General features: G+C 38.5%; 1 protein-coding gene across 7 annotated transcripts; it reads right to left on the bottom strand.

The window, feature by feature from the left end:
* Positions 1-644: 644 nt before the first annotated feature.
* FBXO38 (F-box protein 38) lies at positions 645-26,311 on the bottom strand. Of its 7 annotated transcripts, none has more exons than XM_013294676.3 (22): positions 26,216-26,311; positions 23,353-23,538; positions 22,348-22,481; positions 21,048-21,211; positions 20,486-20,651; positions 19,998-20,135; positions 19,558-19,695; positions 19,043-19,136; positions 18,490-18,620; positions 17,999-18,169; positions 17,605-17,747; positions 16,502-16,724; positions 15,702-15,821; positions 14,442-14,621; positions 11,376-12,095; positions 8,196-8,296; positions 6,383-6,485; positions 5,163-5,329; positions 3,903-4,048; positions 2,964-3,067; positions 2,580-2,693; positions 645-1,283 (listed from the first exon to the last, which is right to left on the bottom strand). In XM_013294676.3, the coding sequence occupies exons 2-22, from the start codon at positions 23,478-23,480 to the stop codon at positions 1,105-1,107; spliced, it is 3,564 nt and encodes a 1,187-aa protein (XP_013150130.1). In that variant the 5' UTR covers positions 23,481-23,538; positions 26,216-26,311; the 3' UTR covers positions 645-1,104. The 7 variants fall into 7 exon arrangements, 6 of the variants coding, with proteins under 6 accessions (XP_013150130.1, XP_055667450.1, XP_027634528.1 ...); XM_055811475.1 differs by lacking the exon at positions 26,216-26,311 and adding an exon at positions 24,943-25,053; XM_027778727.2 differs by lacking the exon at positions 26,216-26,311 and having other exon boundaries at positions 21,048-21,135; positions 22,348-22,465; positions 23,353-23,513.

Raw genomic sequence — 26,311 nt, 5'->3', positions numbered from 1 at the left:
CCTGCAGGGCACAGCACTAACAAGCCAACTAGTTTAATACTAACTTGTGTATTTTTATACTTATATACTGGACTTGCAGCAAAATCTGGACATATACAGAAAATACCTAGGGATACTGTGGGACACAGAGACATTTTCTATATACAATAAAAACCAAGTATTCAGGGGCAAAGAACAGCAGTATTTACCGACTGCGTGGAAAATCTCTATTTGTGAGTGAGCATGAAGCAGCCTGAAAGCTCACTGGCTGAGTCAGAGGGATCCTGTACTGACACAGGTATAACTAAGCAATTACATATCCCTTTTCCTGCCTGTCTCAAGAGAAAATTCAGCTTTCAGCCAGTTAGCGTGTGCAGATTTATGTTAAAGCGAGTGGAACCAGCAATTAGCAACTTATTTTTCATGTTACACAGTCAAATACACTATTAACATGAACCCTAATGGTACAAAACACTTTAGAAAGTTATCTTGTTTCTAAGGTGCTAGGTGTGGGGTTTTTTTCTTTCTCAAGAAACATTTTTAATGAACTCTAGAAACTACCACAGATCACCAACTTCGCTACTTTTTTTTCCTGCTCTTGGCTGCCTTTGTAACAGCTGTAGGATAATTCTCTCCCTTTGAAAAATGCACACAAGACACAAAGATTGTGCTCAACAGGTTTACTCAGACTGGACTCTTAAATGCTCAAGAAAAAGGCACAGATTAAAGATTCTGATGACTCTTTTGAACACGGCAAATGGGATTTTGTTTATAAGAAAAAAAATACTGCTATGAATTGTATGGGCTGAAAATTCAAATATTCTTCTCCATTTCTAATTATTGGCCTTCATTAAAATGGAATTTAAATTAAATTGTATAAACATATGAAATAAAGTCTCAGTATTAGGAAGTTTTTCTTTTGTTTCCTCTATGTACAAATCTTAGTATACAATTTTTACTTTTCATTATACATTTACTACATACTCTTTTCCAAACTGTGTGACAGCAACTGCAAAGTATGTGTTTCAAGAAAATGCTTTGCATTTGGAAAGAATCCACCTGCTTTCTCGGCTAGCAGTGCCAATCAGAATTTAGAAGAGATGATGGGTTAGGGTGAGTATCCACTCAAATGTAATCATCCTCTACCGGTTCACCGTTGACATCGCAGTAATGGATGAAGATAGCCACCACACGTTGGAATACACCTTTTTTCATCTGGCGCAGTTCAGAGATCTCTTCCCCTATTGTTTCCATACAGATGTCTGCAGACAATTGTCCTTTCCTTCGGGGCGCATAAATAGTAGCTGTGGAAGGCACATAAGAATAACAACTAGATAATCTTTCCTATAAAGAAATTCACAAGCAAATCTGTTTTGCATTAAATCTCTTGGAAAACAAACACAGAAATCTTCATTGAGCAACCACAGTTAAGGAATAATAATCAAGCAGAAATAGTATTCTGCCTTCCCCGTATTTAAACCTTTTGACAGCTCCAATACTCATTTAATGTACACAAAGTCCGTATGTCTGAGAGTGAAGGGAATCCCAGTGCATAAACGCCTTCCCCTGAGACTTATCTGACGTGCTTTCAGGTTATCCATTTCAGTGATCACTTAAATGTTTTATAAACAAGAGCAATTAAGAATAAAGCAGCAGTTTTTAATTTATTTTGTTTGGCTTTAATGTTTAATCTAATTACTCTTTTAAATCAAAGACATATCAATTTTTTATAATTCAGAGTACATACTGAACTATAAGCACTGAAGTCTATGAATCAATTTCAAATAAAATAAATACATAAATCAGAGAAGGGTATGGCCAAGCAAGATTTCTTCCTCATCCTTTGATGATCCCTTCATCCCCTTGAACTGAGTTAGATAAGAATATCCAAAATTACGTCAATTAAAAATACCTCTAACGAAGGAGATTCCAAGATTTTCCTAATTAAGTAGTGGAAGAACATCTTTTTCTTCTGCTACCAAGCAAGTTTCTTAATTGAGCCCTAGGAACTGCCTACTATAGTATTTTATAAGACAAGCTCCTGAATAGAAAGAGGCATATGCATCCTAAACTCTCACCCACATCATCTCTATTCCAGAGTTTTCAAGTCCAGCTCTTTCCTCTTTTCTCCCAAGTTTCTACGAGTCTCAATTGTCTTTGCTGGATCTGTTCAGCTTGCCTTAACAACCTTTCATAAAGCAATGCCAGAGGCAGCAGTCCAGCTGAGTCCCAGTAAACTCCACAGAACAAGAATTGCTGGGACTACACATCCCAACATGGGTTTTCTGTGGTTTAAATGCTCTCATTCTTCTGGATATCACAAATGCATCACATTTTTAGGCTAAGCACGAGACTGGCTCTCTGATTTGTGGCAGTATTAGGGGTCTCCAGCTGGCTGATACACTGTTATAGTACTATGGCCCTCTCCTCTCCGCTGGACCCCCTCCTCATCCAGTTTCTAACACTGCTACAAGTAGTTATTTATAGTCTACCCAAAACAGCATAAGAATTAGAAAACTGAAAAATAAAGGAATGCATTGCCATCTTGGGACCAAGCAGCAAGTTAAAATTCTTTGAATGCATCAAAAACAATTACTCACTTCTCTCATCATCCTCAAAGTCATATCTAGCATAGCTGTTTGGCTCTGCTGTTCTCAGTGATCTTAACCATGGGAAGTCAGTAATCATGGAGTAAGGGGCACCATCCACAATGCCTAGAAGACAGACAGGATGAGGACACGAAGAGGACAATGTCCCTCCTGCAGCATCAGCACCCTTCATCAAGTAAACTTTGCTGGTATCACATAGATTGGTCACTCTTAACACAGGAAAAGCACCTCCTCATTTCAGTTCCCCCACTCTGTGCTGAAGATCCCCCACTTGCCTCACAAGAGTTATTATTCACGTCTCTTGTAACTTAATGCAAAGTGACTTATCTTAGCAAGAGACTGAGCATCAGCTTTCAGCTCTCTATAAACACTCACCTTCTAGAGTGTAAATATCTCGTCCCCAAGGGTACTTAGTGTATTTCTTCAGGTCTTCGTCAGTTCGTGTAGCTTCAGGGAAGAACTCATATTTAATAAGCTCTCTAGAGAGGAGGAGGAAGAGATTACAGACAGTAGTGATAGGAAATGTGAAAGTGTGAGGGAGAAAAACCAAATGGGAAATCCTGCCACACTGCCTTTCCTTTAACGAACCTGAACCCAGAGAAACAACCCTCTAAGACCCTCACACAAACTCAGTATGCAATCCCTCCAATTCTGAGAGTAAATCAGAGAGAATATGTACAGTTTAGATGAGAAACCAATTAAGCTACCTTTCAAGCATAGCTTTATCTGTAAGGAACAATCCAACGTGGCTGCAACTAAACAAAACTTCAAAAGTTAATGTGTTCTCTTAGCCATTTTGGTGAAAAATGAGGACAACAATAATACTGGTTTAAAACAGCTGGATGACAGCCACTGTATACACTTCTCTGCTGCAGGGAATTTTTGCTCCTCAGTCAGAAGCTGATGTTGATTGCACATCACCTTCCCCAGAAACTAACATTATTTCTTGGAATAGATCAGTCTTTCCCTTTTGTAATAAAAGAAACTTGGTTTCAGATTTGAAGATATTCCTCAGCCATTCTGACTACTTCAATGTTTAACCACATTACTGCTGGATGGAATAGAACTGGTGAATTCTAACAGTATTTTTCATATACTTATGAAAGTTTATTTAATCCACATTTTGTATTAGATCCTGACACTGAAATTCTACATTGCACTATAAATTCAACCTTCCCTAGTCAACAAACCTTTTTTTTTTTTTTTTTCATTTGACTAACAGAATATAGCAAGTCTACAGCTTGACTGAAGCTGTAGCTGCTAAATCAGGATTGAACACCTTTTCTGTAAAGTTACTGAAGGGCAAGTACTCACTGATTGATATTTGCTATAGTGTCCATCCAGCTCCGAATGCGCACCTTATTGCGGACATTAGGTGGATTACTGAATTCATGAATTATGCAAATGTGGTATGGATAAGGGCCACTAAATATCTTTTGCTCAAGAGTCAACGTGTCAACCTGTGAAAGGCAGCAAACAAAGTCTTGTAAACAAGGGAAATAAACCACCTACCAAATCCCCCAAATTCTGGGTCCAGTGAAATGAAATTTTAACAGCATACATAAATACATGATTAAGCAGAGTAAAACTTCCTTAGCGCAGCTTTGCCAACAAATATTCTCAGGTAGTGGAATTTGATGGGAAACATCTGTTTTCTGGTTTCACAACTCCAGTATGTAAGTAAACTTTCATAAAACTATGTAATGGTCTAAACTACATTCATTTACTCAGAATTTGTCTCTGGCTTAGCGGAGGGATTGTGTTTTGGGGTTTATTTTTGGGGTTTTTTTCCCCGCAGCTGTCTTACCACTGTCCTTCAATAGCTTGGTTTCAAAGAAAAGCTGGCTTTTATATGAAATCAGCCTCCCCTATTTGGTCAGGCAAACCAAACCAGAAAAAGCATTACTTTGCATGACAGAAGCAGCATCACAGTCTAATACAGAACGCTCTGCTGAAAGTCAAAAAAACATTCTGAACCTTAAAATTAAGCCTTCTTAATTACTTGTCAAACGACCTCAACAACTCACTAAATATCAGTGCTTACATCTCCTACATGTAGTCTGGGGAAAGGGTGGCTCCCAGTACCACAACTGTCTTGCAACACTGTTTAGCATCAAAAGAGGATGCAGCTTTCAGCAAAGCAGTATTCAAAACACTAACTGCTGTTACTAAATCTAGGAGGACATGGGTTCAAGATTTCAGATACCTATGGTTATGTCACACTTCTGCTTATATATAATTACAAGCTGACTTAGTAGCATCTAGATTCTTACAGATATTTTTAGTTCTTCAGTTTGGAATGAATTAAATGCATCGTGATTTTTTACAATATCTTCTAACACAATGAATATTGGAGATGGTAACATTAAGTCTTAAAATTCTGTATCGTCCAAGTTCCAGATTCTGCAATAAAAGCCCTGACAAGCTGAAGTTTTAATAAGCAAGTTTCTCAGAGATGTTATTGTAACGTTTACATTTTTTGTATTAATTTAAAAGACATGAAGTCAAGAGTGCTAAAAGAATACAGGCAGAACTTCAGATCTGTTTGTGATTAAATGTAAGTTGGTTGTGTACCTGCTGCATTGGACGAAGATAAATGATCCGGTTTCTTTCTGGTGGCATCCTTAGAATCTGATCCAGAACCTGATCCATGTTTAACTTCTTGCACTGGGCATAGTCAAACCGATTGACAACTGGTGCATTTTCTACTTTTAAGTGTTTCAATACACGGCACCTTGTAGCTATAAATCAGCAAGCAGAATTATTAAGAGAAGAAATAAAATACTGAAAAGTCCCTAGGAACCTTCTGTCAGAGATTTTCAAAGCCAACTGTTTCAAAAGAAGGCAAACAAGTAATGTAGTAACAGACATTTACTGATGGAGTTTGGATAGCTGGCAACTTAAGTATATTGAAGAAATAGACAAGTTGTTTATTTCCTCCACATTAAGATCAAACTTCTAGTTTGAGAACTTGTATGAAGAGTCCTTTCAAAAGGCTATGTCAATTTTAATCTAACACTAACCTTTTTCTCCCTTTGTTTCCTTTTGCATAGGCCCCTGAAATGGTCTGTGGACTGCCACAATTGAAAACCACTGACTTAAAAATCTGATCAAATATAGAGTATTGTGAAGCCACACAATGTGAAATAAAGCTATTTCCTTTCCAGTAACACTGCTCATGTAATCAAAATTTAGTTCAAAATTAATGTATGCTCTGAGAAGTATTCTGGAATAAAGAATGTCTTAATCCTCAGCTAAGTAGAGGTACCTAATTTCAGAAAAAAAAAGATGTTCAGTGTAGATGTTCCAGAAAACAATAAGTGACCCAATGCTTCAATACAGGACTGGTCACACACCTTGGCATGTGCATTTAATGCAGCTTAAGTGCCATCATTTAAAACAGATTTTTATCATATCAAGGAGGAAAGTATCATTATGTCAGCTGAATGAACTATGGAAGCAGGAAGAAATCAAAGAAAAAAATCAGGGTACTCCAACTCATTTCATCAAACTCCAATTATTGTATTATCACTCTTCAATAAACCTCTCACCTTCCTAACTGTCATATAATTTCATCTGTTGTTTCAGATATTAATCTTTATTAAACCTGTTAACAACATATAAGGAAAGAAGCATTCAAACTGAAAAGCACTATTATTTAGTGTTCCAAGCATCAGTCTGACATGTAGCAAAGCAGCTGATGAAAACAAAATAAGCAGTGGACTGAATTTAACTCTTTCAAAAATTTTTAATAATGCCAGATGGAGGAGGCATGCATGACATTAACTACATACCATGTATGAACATCATTTTGGGGCAGTCTTTCAGTACCAAATCTGTTATTCCACAATTGGTCAAGGTGATTCCAACGAGGTTTTTGGACTTCAAAGTCAGTACCTGGTGAAATTTTTTTTAAAAAATGATCAATCTATAACAGAGTAAAAACAAAGAAAAACTAAAATACACTGGATTTTAAAAGATGCTGCCAGACACAGAAGGATAGTAACCGGATACTAATCAATATAATATAGCTTCTGTACAGAAGGATATTAACTGGATACTAAACAATATAATACAGCTTCTATTTGAAATGACTAAGCTACTGATAGATATGAGGGAAAAAAAAAAAAAAAAAAAGGCTTCCTGCTGATCAGCAACGTCACAACATGCCAAAGAACATCTTCACAAGATTAAAAGGGGAGTCATACCAGAAAGCACAATCTCTATCAGAAAACCTGAGCATCATCTCTCAGAAACTTCAAATTCTCTACTATTCCATTTCTACTTTGTAACCATGATGAAAAAAAATAGCAATTCTGGAGAGTGACACTTGTTTAAACACAGAAAGATGGTATGGCAGAGAATCATTGTTTGAACTTCCCATACCAATGTATTTTATCAACGCTATCTCAGAGGAAAACCTCACGTGGCAGGTTCGAAATTACATACATAACCTATTTAATCTTCTATGTCCATTACAGTGTTAGAAGAATAAAGCACACATCAAGCTCAAGCAGAATAATTTCCAATAGTATGGACATAGGGAGAATGTAGTAAGAAAGGATCTTTTGGGGTTTTTATCTGAATTTTCTAATGTTTTTCACTAAAAAAACTAGTAAAATTTAGCAGCCCAAGGACGAAGCTGGCCAATTACACAAAGACGACTAAAGAGTTCTAGTAAAAGAAAGTAAACACATATAAAGAGAAAATATAAGCATTCTGCAACAGGTTCTTTCAGTTCCAGCAATTTAAGCTATTTCTGTAGCCACAGATAGTTAAAAAAAAAAAAAAGGATTAAAACCTCACAATACTGTTTTTTCAAAATGGTGTGTTTTAAGAAAAAAAATAATCATGTACCCCAAAATAGCTTTTATGCTAATTACAAAAGCTGTAATGTATCCTAGTAACCAGGAAAAATATTATGGGACACATTCACAATAACTGTCTTAAATCAGTGAGGCCAAGTTCTTCTGAGATTGTGCAATATAAACACAGGCAGGTTCCTCTACAGCATAACTCAGAAGACACGCTTAAGTTAGATGTTTAGAGTCATCTTCTGAAGCAATCTCATGCGTGGCTAGAACATGAGCCTTGGGTAAACAGCCTCAATACAGCAAAACTAGACCTTGCAATTGCTCCTCCCATGACTAATCTTCACCGGAGAAGAATTAACTCATGTTACTTACATACTAAAAGAACATCGAGCCTGCAAGGTAACACCTGAGCTGCTATGTCCAGAGGTAATTATATATCCCATGCTTCTTTTAACAGCAGTAGCCTATGCTGTCATTGAAAACTAAATGCCAGAGAATAATTTTTCCCCCTGCACAGCAAGGAGGACACTGTGGGAAGGCAGGACATCATGCAGCACTATTAGCCATGAGCATGTCACAAACTTCCAAGTTTAGCTTTAGCTTATGCTTTGCTCTTCTCAGGCCAGTTAGAGTATCACTGCACCTAACACGTACAGGGTTATGACCAAAGAGATCAGTCAGATCAGTTAGTACTTGTCTAGCTCTACATGGAAGACAAGCTTGTATAATTACATCATTGTTCATGAGCATCTCCAGCTGATAAACCTGTAGCAAGTGAAGAAAAAGACCTTACTTGAACATGATCATCTTCAATAACCGGGTCACTTGTACTTGTGGACTTGTCAGCTGTCCTTTTCCGCTTTGTGGTTTGCCGTGGCTTTGGCTTAGCCACCTCTGCAAAAAGAAAACCAGAAAAATCTTTCCTCTGTTTACATTTCAGGATAACAATACAGGCATTCCCTAGCTGAAAACATCTAACAAGATATATAAGCAGCTCAAAATACATGCTTGGTTTGAAGACAACTGTATCTCTCTTCCTTGCACAAAAACCACTTCCAGGTTTGTTGCTCAGAATTATTCATAACTAATATATAACTGTAACCTAAATAACTTGGGGCAGGGGGGTGGGCTCTTGATAAAGACATAGGAATGATGAACCTACAGTTTCAGTATCGCAGAAAAATGTGAAGCCAAGAAAAGAACCAAAGATGATTTGTTAAGTTATACACTTGGTTCTCTGCAGCAAACAGAGCATTCTTGACAAATATAAGAACCAAAATAGCTTTAATGTTTTAAATAGTAGAAATAATCTCAAATTGCTTGGAAGTCTGCTCTTTATAACTGTCACTACACTAAGTTTTTCCTAGTATTAAAAAGGATGTCCAGATATAAAATACTCTGATATTCCCAAGCTGCTTCTTACTCCATTTCATGTACCAGTGACAAAATTCCTGCTTGATTTAAGATGAAGCTTTGAGAAGAAATTATGATAGATGACCACCCTTTACTTCCTACAGTAAGGGAAAAAAAAATACCCTAGAATTAATTTTCTGTGATTAGCAGATCAAAACAACACATTTTACTAAAATTAAGCTTCCTTTGACTTTTTTGTTAAAACACATGCCGTGTTCACAAAGATTCACAATCAAGATAAGAGGTGCAAAATATTAGAGACCTATGAACTTTTCCATGCTATAGTATCATTAACATTAAAAACCATCTCTTTTCCTACTTAACATCATCATATTCTACCAATACATGTAAACTATTAATTAACATGTGACATTCAGGGGCCTTCTGAGCTCCAGAATTCAGGCTATGGCTTTAGGGGATCCACAGGTTTAAAGATTTAATGTCTAAGTACTCAACTTGTGGCACCCACGGATCATCATCCCCAGGTAACACTTTTTTGACATTTCCTAGAGTATTTACAGATAGCAAAATACTTCCTAGCTATATTTATAGGGAAAGTTTTCCAAGTTTGCGTTGAACTGTTCAAGGTACAGCTCAAGGCCAAGAAATCTTTACAGAAGGTTTAACATAACATGCATTTTAAAATGTGAAAAGCTTGCTTCACCACAAATGCAAACAATGAAAGTTTTAAAAACCCTCTTTATTATAAGAAATACTGTGGCTTACATTTTTGCTGAAGTAAAAATCAGAATTACACACTTGAGTAGTCCTTCAACGAGCTGGTCTGTCTGTGGTGATAATGCTTTTAAAATTTCATTATCTTTAATATTTTACTTGTTACACTGTTTAATATAAGTAAATAATTTAGGAGGAAAAAAAAACCCACATACTTCCACTATCAAACATAGGATTGTTACAGAAGCCAAAAACCACAATGACATTTTGTCATTTATTCTAGAGTAAGAGAAACCAGTCATATTCAAGGCAAATTTTTAGACGATTTATAGAAAAAACATTTTCAACTCTGTAACAAAAAGTTTTCAGGTTATACTCTAACACGTTGTATATCCCATCCTAGTGAAGAAAAGCACTGTAACAGCCAGGCAGAAGACGCCTCACTGTCCTACGCATTGAACACAGATTTAAAAGATAAAAACGACACATGAAGTCTCATACTCTGCCTCAAGCATCAGCTAATATCTGATGCTTCAAAGAGGAAAATAAGTGCATAAAGACATACGCATTAACCGTATGAAGTTGGGAAAACAGTTCTGGCTTGTGTAGGCTAAATATAAGAAATACAGACATTTTTTTCCACAAGCAGAACATATCTTTTTCCTGACTAACAACTGAAATATGAAAGCAGAGGGTATCTTTCAGAAAGACAATCTAATTTAATACTTAGATCTGACTGACTTCACTTTATGTTTTTGTAATGGATGAGGATAGAGAGTATTTTCTTTTGATTTTTGTAAACTAATTACTAGTCACAATGGGGCAAAGTAGAAAACAGACATTTTAAATTTAACACCAAGATCATTTCTCCAATCTGAGATACATCTGACTACAATATCCTAGGTGATTCTGGTTTTGCTAACACTTGGGAACATGAAGATAAACTGGAAAGACACCAGGACACCATGTTTGAACCATTCCGTGTATAAGAGATACGAATTTGTTGTTAATCTTTTCTGCCTCCAACAAATGCAGCTCTGTAACCAGCATATTTCATTTTTTGGTTTCACTTTACTTGCCAGACATTCCCAGCAAAGAATCCTGGATATATGAGATAATTATAAAGTGTGCTATGTCCAACTAAAATCATTATTTTGGAAAGTATACTTCGAGGAAATGGCAAGTTCCCCTTTCAAATTTCCCCCAAAATTTATGGCTTCATTCCAGCCCTTCAGAATTTTGTTTTTATTTTATTTTATTGTTTTGTTTGTTTTACATGATGTGAAGCATGAAACTAATAAAAAGACAATTTTCAACAAGTTTGATCACCATGCCTTATACACTTGGAAGTAGAATCCAATATGCAGGTGCACAAGCTTGGCTCAATTGTAATTATGCCTTGCTTTATTGGTTGATAAAGTATCAGTTATTAACTTTTGCCTTCTTGATAAGATCTGAGCATACCTGCTGTCTTCTTCCTTTTAAAGGGAGAATTTTAATGGGGGAGACAGTCTTATGTTTCAATGAATAACAGCCTTCACAGGAAGACAGAAGCTGTCAAAAGAAGTTGCATTTGGTTTTCAGATGAGTAAATCAAACACCGTTTAGTATGTATGGATAACACATACAGAAGTACTTGCATGGAGAAAAAAAAAAGTAACTGGCACTCTTTCAGAGAGATTGGTTATTTTACCTAGCTGTGGCAGCAAAGTCAGTCATTTCTGTTCCATCAATATTATGACCCTTTGATCACTTAGTTTAAAATTATTGACCAATAACTTCACGTTTAACTTCAGTATTATCTGTGGGTGTTGCAGTTTTTCAATACTGTCTCATGCCAGCACAGTAGGTTACTCAGTAATTAATATATGCACATAAGTCATACCTGACTCTGACACCAGAGGGACATGGGACAGCTTGCTTCTAGCTCTTGTTAGTGGTCGGCGAGGATACTCTTCTTTATACTCAATCTCACAGCTCCTTCGCTGTGAGCCTGTGCTCTCCTCCTCACTGGCAGGCCCACAGGCACTCCCACTAGTCCTCTCATCACCTGTCTCTCCCGAAGGCCCACAGTTTGGCAGAGTCCTAAGTGCAAAATCTGACCCAGCGCTGTTTGGTCCATTCCTGCAGGCTCCACTCGTGGATGGGCATTCCCCATCGCAACACCCACTAGTCCTCTGTTGTGTGTCCTGTGGCTTGTAGCAGGAACACCTGGAACAAACAGAGCTCTCCTCAGTCTCTCTCTCACTGGAACCTTCACTTTTACAAGGCGAGCAGACACACTGCCTGGATTCATCTCCAATTGCTGGACTGTTGCCAGCAGAGTGGCTATTAGCTGTCTGTGCAGAGTCAGGGCTAGGAGAAACAGCACTGCAGGAGCTGGATGTTCCCGTTGATCCTGTAGCATTACTGCAACCTGGGTAAGAATCTTTGCTTTTGTTCCTTTCAGGCATGTCACTTGCTGCTTTCATGTCTGCTTTAATCTGCTCGCTTGTTACTTGACAACCTTTTTCACAGCTGCTTTCCTCAGTACGGAACTGCTTTGTCTGTCCCACTTGGTTGGCACTGCATCTCTTCCGCAGTGGTGTCTTGCCTTTACCGCTCACTGCAAGAGTTAAGCAAGAGAGAACAATGAGACAACCAATACACAGCTTAAATAAATGCTTAGTACTACTCTGTTAGAGATTACTTAAAACAGAAGGCAGCCCAGAGGCTAATGACAAATCTTGTCAAGACCATGCTGCTATTCACATGTTATGGGAATTAATAAGATTTCTAGCAGTTGCTGAATCTCTGTAATGTCTTGCAGCTATTTTTGCAGTGATATGCTGTGGTATTTGTCAGTAAATGAGACAGATATTTGCCAGAGAGGCTAATATTTTCACAAAGCAGCTAACTGGTTAAAAAGGCCAAAGCACAAAAAGATGAAAACCACATGAATAACAGACTTCTGTTTTCTCAAATATGAGGAATAAATCTGACAAAGTAGTAACATAGGTAGGACAAAAGCTTATGCTTTCAACAGCAATCCTTAGCTCCCCCTCCTGGGTAGGAAAAGTGTACATCGGCAACAGTACTTTCAGTTTACAGACGAATAAAAAAAACCTAGCAAATAGTGTACAAATCACAATTGGAATTTAATGTCTAATGTCTTAATCCTCTCAGCTAATTATACTAAATCAAGCCCGAAAAAACATTACTCGCACTACAGAAGTTTATGCAAATTGTCTCCAAACACAGGTTATTTCAACCCTCAAACCAGAACTAACATCTACACTACAAGCACTGCACTCTACAGATTTCCAAGTTGAAGCTACCAGTCCTGTTGAAATGTACTAAAATGACAGGGGGACTGATGTGTACAGACTATGCTAGTTACAACAGGAAGATACTTAATCTATTACAGCTTTGATATGTCCCAGGTTTTGCAGAAATTAAACCAGTACCAGACCAGTTTCTCGGTTCTTCACAATGCAGGATTTTTATGTTAACTGCTTAGCTAAATATTCATTAAAGCTTAATACTGTAGGCACTTCATCTATCAATTACTCGTAGATTACAATTCAACTTCCTCCTTTCCTGTGTATGTATAGAACTACTTCACTTAGAATACAAACTACAGGGAATACCACATCATCTCTGTTTCTGGAAAGACTGTACATCACATGGCACTGGACCCAGGACTCTGACTTCATGCCACAGATGTGCAGCTTGTAGCTGTAAACTCAAAAGACAGGAAATGTCCTTTTCTATGTCTCTCTGTAGTTGTCATACTACCATGAAGTTCTAGGCCTTTAACTCTGAATGAGTTGTAGTAATACATAACCTGATACTACTAATAATACATACACACACATATACACATGCTGTAATAGTAAGTGTTGTTCAGAAGAGAAAGTGACCATACTGAACATCACCCTGAGAATTCTAACTAACCTCCAAACCTCTCACCAAAGTAAAGTTGATCTTAAAGAGTCTCCTTCAGGACACTCCCACAGGGAGCCCATAAACCAAAAGACAGCTGCAACTCTCATGCATTTGCCCCAAAGGTCACATTTTGTTTCAGCAGCAACCGTTTGACAGATGAAACATTATGCTGGTTTCATCTAGGATGGAGTTAATTATCTTCTTAAGAGCTAGTACAGTGCTGTGTTTTGGTTTTGATGTGAGACTTCTCAGTTGCTCAGGCCTTGGTAGGGAAAAGGCTGGAGGGGCACAAGGAATGGGGAGGGGGGACAGCTCCAGGCCAGCTGACCCAAACTGGCCAAAGCGGTATTCCACACCATGGGATGGCATGCCTGGTATCTATACCTGGAGGGTTGGCTGGGATGGGCAGATCGTGGCTCAGGGACTGGCGGGGCATCGGTGGATGGGTGGTGAGCAGACACGTTGTGCACCACGTGTCTTTCTCGCTTTCTCTCTGGGTTTTATTCTTTCTCTTCCCCTTTTCATTATAACTGTTATTGTCATCATCGTTATTATTGTTCTTTCATTTATTCTATTTCAGTTATTAAATTGTTTTTATCTCAACCCTCTAGTTTTACATTCCTTTCCAACTCTCCTCCCCACCCCTCTGGGTGAGGGGGAAGTGAGTGGGTGGCTGCGGGGTTAAACCATGACAATCATATAGACAACATAGCTGCAAATTTGGCTTCACAGACATGATAAATTCTGTGCACTTGGAAATTCAAAAGAGAAGCTGCAGGTTTCTGCATGCAAAGCAGCGCAGCACCACTATTTCTACATTTCTGTACAGCGACTATGTGATTTAAGCTCAGAAAGATACGTCCTTACACCTTCATTCTAGATTTATAACAGGAAGAAAAGAGTAGGGGGCAAACGAACAAGCATGCATATTACAAAGCTAGAAATAAACCTGAACAAGACTGAAAGACTGAAGCTTGAGAATAAGTTTTGCTTAACAGCGCCTAGGGACCCATCTGTTCCACACCTGAAGGTTCTCTCGTTTCCACTGGATCTCTGTTTTTTTCTTCTCCATCTGAGTAATTCTGTGCAATGGTGTTAGAGATGCAGGCTCTTGAAGTCCCCATGTTTTCTTCCTCATCCTCACTGTCTGAATCATGGACAGTAATAGGCGCTGCTTTTACAACAGGCTGAATGCCACTTGGCCCTAAAAACAGTAGAATGCCAACAGTTCATGTAAAAATAAGCCAAGCACAGATTAAAGGGCTGAAGAACTTTTAGACCTGCTTCAAAAAACTACAGGAGATTAATTTGATTCAATTTGGCCACCCATTCTGTGGCTCCCTCATTAAAATGCAAATACAAGAAGGGCAAAACACTGCATTTCAGCATTAAAGCATTCTAGTTTGGAAGGGGAAGAGTATCACAATGTAAAACAAGACAGAGGTTTTCTGTAATCTTTTTTCTGCTTCAGAACAGCTTAAAGATTCTTCCACCATAGGATGAGTAACTGCACAACTATATATTCTAAGCAGTCCCTGAAACCTCCAACACAAAGACAGAAATGTCAGTCAGAAGATCTGCAATTATCCTTCTAAATCCCACCACTGGAAGCAGGAAGGAGAAGCATGAATTATCAAGCTTCTGTATAAGTGTGCTTTGTTAGTAACCTCTCTTGGCTACTAACGATAGCCAATCACAATGACATATATGCCTGTGAATAACATAAGAAATAAACATGAAGTTAAATAATGTTTTCAGGAGTTATCTTGAAAAAGTGAACAGATCCAGCACAGATGTATGTTACTTCATGATGTTGGTATATTTAGTAGAAAATTACTTTGTCCAGCAAAGACTGCCTTATGTGACTAATGTGTGTCACTAATGATGTCACTAATACAAATTAACACTGGAACAAGTTTTTCTGGCTTGAAAAAAAAAAGGCAAAAAAGAATCCGTATGTTGCAGTGAAAGAAGTGAGGCCATTAACACCAACAGGAAACATGACAAGCTCATTCAGGCCCTTTGAGTCTTTTATTATACTGGGCTCAAAAATAAGGCTTTACAATCAAGGTATTTTACTCCGTATGTAGAAGAAAACTCAGAACTCTAAAACAGAATTTAAAACAACAGATTTCTTCACAGCAATAAGCTGTGCTAGCATCATTATTCCACACACACTAGAGAACACAGCTGAAGGAAATCATCCAAAACCAGACTTATACTGAAAAATTTAACCCCTCAAGAAGGGGATACCCAAAGGTAATTTCTTTCAACAAACAGTTACCTGCTTGCTCTTCGTCCACCTCCATAGGAACAACAGCCTGGCTATGACCTGGGAGCTCATTCTGGCCCTGCCCAGCGGCCACCCCTTCTTCCTGTGCCACCTCCTCCATCTCATTCAGTGCTGAAAAGATTAAGATGAGATCAAAAAGAGGAAACAGAAGGAACAGAGCCCCTAAGCACAGAAGGAATTCAACTGGTACCCACAGAGAGTCAGAGAATCATTAAGAAGTAATAGCTGCCTTGATTTCTTCAGTGAGTCACTAGGTTGCACAAGTCTCTTACAGATTTGTTTTACATCTCTTTAGCCAAGCCACCAGCCTAAGCTCTGGGGGTTTCTTCTCCCAGATTTTCCACATCTTCTCAGAAGTCTTATTCTACTGCAGTGAGCAGCATAACTAGGATTTACACGTTCATTCCCTCCAAGAGACATCTGCCTTTGCTGGAGAAGTTTAAAAATATACCATCTGACACTGATGTACTCCCAGCTCTGACCAGAGCAGCCTACAAAACACTTGACACTTTCACAGAGGAGTATCACATGAAACTCCACATAGCTAACATCCATACTAACATGTATCATTGAACTGTAAGGTGCCTGTAACAGCTACTAGATACAATACACAGATAGCTTGTATCACACAGGTATCAGAGAATGTGCAAACAGCCTTCAGAAAAGATTGGTTACATAACAGGAACTAAAAGAGTAACAAGCTTTCAACATATATCTCCCCTAGGACCCTACCTAAGTGGCAACGCAAATAAAATCCCTCCCTACAAAGGTTCCCGAAGGTTGGAGATTACCCTCAGCTGCAATCTGCTGCTCTTCAGCTTGACCATCTTGCCGCAGGTCATTCTCCTCATTCTGGTCATTTGGGTGTTGGTGATTGTTGTGGTGGATGTTTGGATTATTGTTATTCTGGTGGTTATTGTTGTTGTCATTGTCATTGTTAGAGTTCTGATTGCTGACTAGAGCAGATGAGACGCCAATTCCTGTGCCTGCACTTAGGCCCACACGAGCACAACCCTGAAGACAAAGAGCAACTATTAAGATTTGAAAATACAGACACATTTTATCAATAACATATCCCAACGCCAACAGAAAAAGCATTCTGTCATTAGTACCTGGGATAGCAGGACAATATGCACATGAAGAATGTGGAAGTTGTCCCTAATAATTCCTCATGCTACACACTGCAGAGCCCCATCTTAAGTATGGCAACGAAGAAAACTTACACTCCGCTAAACGCCTAATGAAAGGGAACTCCACAAAGCATATAGCCTTACATTATTGAGTTGCATTTCATTTGCTATGAGATCATATTAGAGCAACACAAATAGCAGATTACATGGTCTTCCCAGAACACAGTAGCCTCAAGATAGAATTAATGATCAAAGAAAGCAGGTTTTTTACATAGGCAGTTTTATGTTACAACAGCTGTTAAAATGATTTGTGTTACAAGTGTGGGAGAGGGGACAACATGAAGAAATAAAATTCCTAAGCTTTGAAAGCACTCCAACAGGTGAACAGCACTCCCATTTCCCCCACTACAAAATCATAAAAAACCCTTAGCATTGTAAACCAACTCTCAGCATGAGAAATATCATATAGAAAGCAGACGCAAAATGAAGTAGCAGCAGAGACTTCAACAGAAACACAGAATCAATATGAGTCTTATTTCCTGGTCACATATTCATACAAGATCATACCTTGCCACTGCTCCAATCTGCGGAAAAAGTAGCATTCTCCCTAACATATGATAATAGCAACTGCAAACCAAAGTCCTTTACTTACCAAGCTATTTAATTAATTACAACTTCTAAAAGAATGCCTAACAGGTGGAGCTCACCATATTTCCAATGAGCTGGCAACAACAAAAAGTAAAACCATTCCCTGAAAGACTCACCTTAGGAGGTTCACGGAACATCTGGTCCAGAGAAATAAATTCTAAGCTTGGCAATAACTCAATGAACTGACTAAAAGAATCTAGCTTTATTGCATGGCATCGCACCAGGGTGAGGTCAACCAGTCGGGTCCACCTTGAATGATCTATGGAAAAGAAGAGATGCATTTCCTGAAGGATTCCTGTCTCACTTTTCATTATATCCTTTTCAAATTTGAGAGCAGGCATTTTCTGTACCTCCATTCTGACTGTTAGCAGCATCATTATGGTTCCAAACCAAGCATCATCTACTGTACTTACTAAGAAATAGAACAAATGGTACTACAAGCAGAAAAATTCTCTTTTAATATCACAGCAATTCATATAATATCTCTAAAATTTCAAAGGTGTGCAATACCTGTGATCCAATTATTTGGGTTATGTAGATGTGGGCAGTTGTAAATGACCAGATATTTGATGCAAGAAAAAACTTCATTTACAGCTTTCATACCAATATCGGTAATAATTCCTGGATTTTCAACCACATCAGCCAAGCCATACTTCACCAAGTCTCCATTCGTCATTTTACCTATGAAAAAGATCGTAGCAAACTCAGCAGTAAATTTCAGAAATGTGCCTTTTATAGCATGATTGTCTAACTCCCTATTTTAGTCCAATTTTACAAAATGGATCAGATTATTACTTCAGCTTAATAAAGCAGAGACTTTCACAACTTCAGTAAGACTTTCAGGGAGTGAAGAAAAACATATTTGGCAGTATGAGGTCACCAGCCTCAATATGGGTACATTAATATTATTTTTAATCACTCTTAGAACATGACTGAAAACACAGAAACTTGTTTAACACTTATATTTTGCAAATTATTTATGTATATAAAAGATGTCATACACTGTAGTAAAAACTCATCAACATATCCTAGATGAAGAGTTTCAAACTGTGGAAATTCCAGTTCAGCCATCTTCAAAGCAGAAAAAACACCGTCTTTGGTCAAGGAAGGCTGGATCCGCACTTCATGCAACCTGAATGCAATTAAGAATTGTTACTATTAAAAGGCATGCCAAAACACAATTGCCATAGAAACTACTCAAGTTGCTCTTTCACAATAAAATGAAAATATTCTTTCAACAATGGCAGGATTAAGACGATATTTGTTGTATCTTTATAGCAGTATTTGGCAGTTGCATATCAATATAGTTGTGAGACTAACAGGACCACACTGTTCAGATATAGGTCTAAGGCGGCAGCTTATGACACAAAGTGATGCAGGAACAGACATAACACCAGTTACTTTAACTGCAGAACACTCCTGTTACATAAAGTTTAAATGTATATTCCTTAAAATTTTGAAGGCTGTTCTGCTTCTTCACATTCTTGGACTTCATTACTAACACGCTTATTTTGAAAAAGGAAAAGGAAGAAAAGAAAGATCTGAAGGACATACCTTCGTGCAGCTGTTATGATGAGGTAGCCAAGATCCACTTCAAGTGCATTCTTGCAAGCTCCCAGAACTATAGTGTGCAAATTCCTAAAACCACCTGATAAATAAAAAAAAACATTCTTTCACACTTCCATCACAGATCACAACCTTAAGACTTATAAATTTCCAACAGTATTGTCTTGACAACTGAATTAGCAAAATGCATCTTTTTTTAGAAAATCAATAAAACACTTATTTGCACCCAACTCCCTCCAATTCTGCTAGTTCTACTCACCAACAAATGCAACTGAAAGGTTAGCTTATCAGTCAAGAGTTAATTACAGTTAAAAGGTCAAAACAATTCTCAGAACAGAGCTATATTTAGCACCATAACCATAGTTCCAAACTTGATACCTTTAAAATAATGATCAAGAAAGGATACGCTACAGACTAGCTAAGCTTCACGTCTCCAGTTATTTGCCAATATTTTTATTTATTTCTTTGTTCACTTGAAGTCTGAGGGATAAGAAGTTTCATACCTGATCTCCAGCTATCTTCTACTACATGCTGGATAAGTCCTCCAAGAAATGGAACACGAACCAGTTCTAAATGCTCCAAATTTCGAGCAGAAGCCAGGCCCGTCACTAGGGGAACATACTTCAGAGAATTTGTGGGTCCTACATAGAACAAACCAATACAGACGAAGAAGGTTGTTCACTTAACAGCAAATATCTCATGTTAAAAGAATTTTAAAATGTTCACATACATCCATCTAGATCAGGAAGTCAATAGAACCATGTAGCACCAAATAACGTACAGGAGAGGTGTACATTTTTACCCAACACCATCAATAAAACAAAGACTCATTTCAGAATTTTCTATTTCAAGATTTCCATTCCCATTTGTTGCCTATTGAGCTTTAACAGAATTAGATTTCCTACATGCTAAACCATCCCCTCTATATATGAATCCTTCTTACCGGCACAGTTCCTCATGACAAAAGCACGTAAGCTGATACAAAGGAAATCTTTAAAAGGCTGTGGTTTGGTGAGTCTCACCCACTTCAAATAAAGGTGCCTCAGCATTGGGATACAAGGAATCTCAGGGACATTCACCCCTAACAATACACAAACAAAACAAACATTTTAAGCAAGCTTTAAACTATAAACCCTAGGATAAATTTCTTTGGATTAACATTCTGGCTTTTAAACAGAAATCTTTTCTTTGCTATGTGGCATGTGAGAAAAGCTGTAACCATTATAAAACACAAGTTCCTCACCTCAGTTTGTCAACGCAATTTTTTTAGAATTTGCTTTTTGGAACTGCTAACATATATATAGCAACTAGTATTTCAAAAATGCCACATTCCAAATTCCCTCTCTTAAAAAGAATTACAACCTTGCAGAGTTTCAAAGCCTTTAAATTCACCTGTGTTTAAGCCAATTACTTCACCATTACCACACTCACCTACTAAGTGCAAAGTCTGAATTTTAGCTCCTATAGGAATTTTCAGCTTGTTCTCGGGAGGAATTGGAAAAGCACCATTACGATTACGAAACTTCCCTAAAATGTGAACTTGTGGCATGTACGTCCAAATAGCTTCCACCAGCTCTAAATGAGAGGTCTCAACACCCTGGATAAAAGGAAGCAAAGCAGATGCTCTAACACCAGTTCAAGCAACAATATCCTCTTAACCACATAAACGTCTCAATAACACACTATACATAATGCAATGTGTTATTTCACTTTTAATTTGTAGAAAGACTTGTCTTTTTAACAGAGGGATCAGAATTTTAATTCATTTCTGAACTTCAGAGCACATGTGATTCCCACTGGTGAAACTAAAATAGTACTCATATGCAAATATGTCACAATTAACTGCTATTCTGTACAGCCAGATCTGAATATGCAGCCCAGGTCTGAACATGAAGCCCTGTAAGCAATGAGTCCCTGCCACATTTCTTCTGCTCTGTTAACATGCATCATCTCAGCTGCCAAAGGATGCTCTTTCTTGAGTCTAACCACTCACCAGAAGATTTGGGCAGGCTTGCAAAGCCTCTAAAACTCCAGGAATGCTGAAAGCTTCATGGCCACGAACTCTGCGCCTTTCAAGGTACCTGGGATGAAGACCATAAAGTTGTTCAATGTCTGGCATCTTCCTCAGCAGCGTTAGGAAACTGGAATCAGTGAAACCTAAGATGACAACAAGAGATTTGGTATTTGTGTGACAGCAGACACCTATCTGTAAAGGGAAAGCCAAATAAGTTGTTCTTTTTGTACGGTAATATAAATTCTACAGTGTTGGAAGATGTACTCAGTGAAGCAATAGCTTGTCTTCTACTTAGAGATTCTAGAAACCATGACCTACATACTCTCTTCTGCCTTGAATTTTGAAGGCTTTCTATAGGTTTCCTTCAGCGTAGTTGCATGGCTACAGGGTTAACTATACTTTCTCCCTTCTCAGATGATGCACCTCTGCAGACTGTCAGGCTTCCTGTCTCTGTCTTTCCTGGAATTCCATTTATCAACTACATGGCTCAGAAATGCCCAGCTGGATCAGTCGTATGCAGTTCATCGCTATTCATACCAGCTCAAAGTTCTCAAAGACGACAATTTCTTAAAGCAAAGGATTATTTTATTCTAACATAAGACAACATATAAAAAGTACTTTAAACTAGTAAGTTACCTGTATTCTGTATTTACACCTATCTCAGGCTAGGCCTAACCATCTACCTCGTATCAGCCCTACTAAATCCAACTTTGCAGATCATCTGACTTTTAGAATTCACTCATTGTAGCTCTCTCCCCCAACAAATCCCAGCAGTGTAATTTAAATCCAACAGAAATCCTAATACTCACAGGGTTGACCTAGGTTGCCAAATTTATCTATTGATCTGAAGATGGCTTGAGGTGTGACATCAAAACTTATTTATTCTTACATTAAGTGTTGGTAGATGAGTTGCTCTCTCACTCCATTGTATTTTTTCCTGCCTGCATGCAAACAGCCTCTTCTTGGATTAACCCTTGGATAAACTCCCTTACAATAATCAGACAAACACAGATTGTATTTACAGATTGCTACAAAGGAATCCCCATTTCTGCTACAGTAGTATCCAAAATATATATACACACAGACACAGATAAATTTTCCAAACCACATACTCAAGGAAGCCACCCAAATCTCACAAAAGTCAAAAGGAATTAAACATCTAACTCCTTTTACTGCTTTGGAAATTTAACCTGAATATGTCATTATAAATACCAGCAGGATAGTACAGACAGATCTGCTCAATACCACTTTAATGCCATATCTTGAGTGCACTACTCACCAGTGGGCATGTACTCCCACCAACGGCCTGCACACAGATCCACAACCTTCACTACTCGCAGATAAAGAGTAACAGCTTCCTTCAGCTTCCGGGACAGGCATTCCATGCACATAATATCCTGCAAGGGAAGGTACCTTTGGGAGAGGAAAAAACACCCCTCTGATTTATCAAAGGTGGATCCTTCTTGACTTTTTCCAAACTAAAGAACATCCCAAGCATGACTACATGAATTCATATACTTCTAACACCTAATAACATTAACTCAAACAGAATTTTCAGGCCATACTCTAATAACAGTGTGAAATTTTGCTAAGCAGAACGACTCACCGATTTCTGACACTGAATATAGGATATTTAAGGTAGAAATACAATATTAAAATGGAGAGATACTTTAGTCCTCTAATAAATACTGCTGACCAAACTATTTCCCACAATAGTTTCTACATGGTTTAATTAAAGGTACTTTCATTTTCTAGTACACACTAGCATGCTCAATTTGCAGACATTTTGGAACGCTACTGTTTTTAAAGAACTTGTTGGTAAGGCATTATGTTTTGAATATAATAGGCATGAGTGAACATCCTGGAGAAGGACTGTGCTGTAGGGAAGATTATATGTTCAACCAGGTTCCCTTCTGCATACTATGCAGCAGATGCAACAATTTCAAAACATGCACCTCAACTGCATGCTATGTGAGACACATTTCTGCACTGAAATCAGTATTTAAACACTTGTTACCACACACTGGTGAAAGGAATTAAATCCCTTATTTCTTCTCATTCCACCATTCATGATATTCACACAAATTAATTTTCAAAGTATCCAAATGAATTCTAGGACTGAAAAAAACATTTATCACCCCTTTTTAATCCAGTTCATATCCACCTGTTCACTCATGGTACATCTACACTTTCTGAATATGTGACATCAATGCAGGTAAGATTGGGGAAAAGTTGAAAACAATGTAATAATAAAAACCAAACTGATTTCTGACAAGCTGCTCACCTAAAGATGTGGCACAGCACTTCATGAGAGAGTTGGTTCATGTAATCTTTTGGCTCATCAGCTTTGGTAGACTCAGAGCCTTCCCTGTTCACTGAGCATGGTTTTACATTTTTCCGCCGGGGACCCATATTTGCAATGATTTCTGATGAAAGGAAACGTTCACAATGCTGTGCAAATTCAGGGCAACTGAAAGAGAAAAGTGACAGAGAGTAGAGGGGGACACACCAGTTAAGCCTTGTTTACCCCAAAAAACCCAGCAAAATCTGCCAATAAAGACAAGCCCCAATAGAGCTAAATTAAGTTAACTGAGAAAAATTATTCCAACAAGTTAATAGTCTGCCTAACACATAAGATCTCAGACATAACTTGATGATTATTAGATAAACTACAAAATCCCTTTAAGCTAAAGGAAATTGACAGAGAGGAAAATCACCATAGGTTTAATCAGAGATCAATTCTTTTGCATGAATAAGATGTCTTCAAAGATACCATCCTGTGATCAACATAAATCACAGGAAAGCTGTGCAGACATCACAGAAGTTACAAAGCAAATGCCAACTAGACATGTTCCAGTGAAAAAGAAAGTCCAAAGCCTCTGTCTAGCAGAAAATTAAGTCTTCTTTTAGAAAAAAATGGCCTCCTACTGGTCATTCCCCAAAAATGCCCTATTAAAGGTCCTCAAACTAGCTCTTCTTAGAGGTTAGAATACCAAATAAAATATTTAGGTTGCTTAGTTAAAGATCAAAGCCACAGCAAAACTGAAAGACCTTGCCTCAGCAGCAATATGCAGGATACCCTCTCCTCTTTCACTTTGTTGAATTGTGTTTGTGTCTATATTGTTCCTGCAGCACACATACAGGCACAGAAGGACTGCAATAACAATGTATGTTTCATTTAAAAACATACAAATTGATTACAAGAAATAACAAATAACAACTCAAAAAATATACAAACAATGTCAACATTAGAAGAACTGAGTTAAGACCTCATACAGACGAACAGCATGAGAAACATCTTCACTACTGCTATTTAGCTGAGGAATGCTTTCTGGTAAGTAGGGTAAAGCAACATTAACTCAGTAAACCTGTTTAACAGGTTGAATACCAAAATTTGGTGGATAAGGAGAAACAACTTTAAGAAAGAAAAAAAAAAGGCAGATTTTGGAAAACTCATTAGAGGTGCATCTGTTACAGCATTCACTGTCATGTAAATATACCATAGTGTTTGCTTCACATTATGTGGATATGGCAACTGAGAAGGAAAACAAAGTACTTCATGGAAATCAAAAAGAAAAATTTTGCATTCTCCAACACAAATTATTTATATGCTGGCACAAAATCTGACATATTGATAGTTTCACTGTGATCTAATTGTTGAAAAACACGTGCCTTCACACATTTTCTTATGCATCTCAAATTAACAACTGTATGTTGTCATAATTGATTTTATTTAAAATGGTGATATTAAAATAACTAAATTGGCACCTTCTGCCTGTGACTAGCATGAAACATATCTCTGCTCCTTTGGATTAGCAGGGACTTCTCCAGCCAAAGCTACAGGCACCGAGTTTGTTGCCCATACCCATATTACCTTTCTTTTTGGTGCACAGTAGAAGGGTTTAGTATGTTCGTAATACTGCATTGTAATGTTGTTCAACTTCATGAAGGCCAAAATTCACTTCAAACTACTCAGATACTGGATCTGAATGAAAACAAGTATTACATGGATTCCCAGTGAATGTCACCTGATGACTCAACTTGAACAGCAGGCAGAATACAACGTAAGAATTTCTAGATAGATGCAGACACATGATGGAGTACAATACAGCAGTATTTAAAGGACAGCATTAAAAGGACTGTGATGTAAGGTAAGAGAAAAAGATATTAACAAACAGGCCAGCATATAGGGGGAAAGTCTGAAAAAATCCTGTAAGATTTAAATGCAATGCACACAACCTGCCCTCTGAGTTTCGACTGCAGTGTAGTTTGTCTCCTGCCATTAAGTAAAGGGGAAAATGTCTCTTATGAGGCAGCAGTTTCTGTAAGATACATACTCTTCTTGATACTATTTTGAGCTAAAGCACGCAGCTTTAAAATCTCATTCTACACAAGGAAGCTGACCCATTTAAAGAAAAAAAAAAAACCCAAAACAATCACAAAAGAAAAAACCCAGAACAACCAAAAACCTTCAGGCATTTAACAAAGCTGATTTTTGCTCCCCAAGAGTCTTTGTATGAAACAACGGCTCAAAATGGTATCTCCTCGATTAGAAACTACTACACTGAACTTAAAAAACTTACAAAGCCACGGGGAGACCCGCACCCCCCGCAGAAAGGACAGCTTTACAGGGAAGTGCAGAGAACAGCTAGGCACGGCCTGGTAAGTGCTAATTTAAGAGGGGTGTTTCCTTATGGTGAGAAGATGTGGGGTTGGGGGGGCGGGGGGGACGGGAAGCGCACGTTTATTTTTTGCTTAGATAAGCGATATAAAAGCAGGTTTCCCCACAGCCCTCCTCGCTGCAGCCAGCCCACACGCCGCTGTTTCCTCAGCGGGGGGGCGGTGTCGGCAGCCGCCCCTAACGCGGCATCTTCAGGGCTCCCCCCTCTCCGCCGCAGCAGCAGGGAGGACAGTTTTCCTAAGGGCCTGTCACTCCGGGGAACGGCCCTCACCAGCCCCAGGCCGGGCCGCCCCGAGGCCCCGGTGCTGGACAACGACAGCCCCAGCCGGCAAGGGGAACAGCGGCAGCGCACTGCCGCTCCGGGCCCACCTGCCGAGAGAACACGGGGGGCGACAGCCTTTGGCTCACCGAGCCCCGCCGTACCGCCGCCGGCTCAGGCCTCCGTTGCCGGCCCGTAGCTCCTTACCTGCCCCTCAGCGCCGCCCTGTTGTTGTGGCCGCGGGTGGAGGGTTAACCCCGGCAGCCGCTTCCTGCGCGTCCCCTTCCGCCAGCGCCGCCGCAC

Source organism: Falco peregrinus, chromosome 8, assembly GCF_023634155.1.
Source record: "Falco peregrinus isolate bFalPer1 chromosome 8, bFalPer1.pri, whole genome shotgun sequence".
Taxonomy (NCBI): domain Eukaryota; kingdom Metazoa; phylum Chordata; class Aves; order Falconiformes; family Falconidae; genus Falco; species Falco peregrinus.
This window is presented reverse-complemented; position numbering and strand designations above follow the sequence as displayed.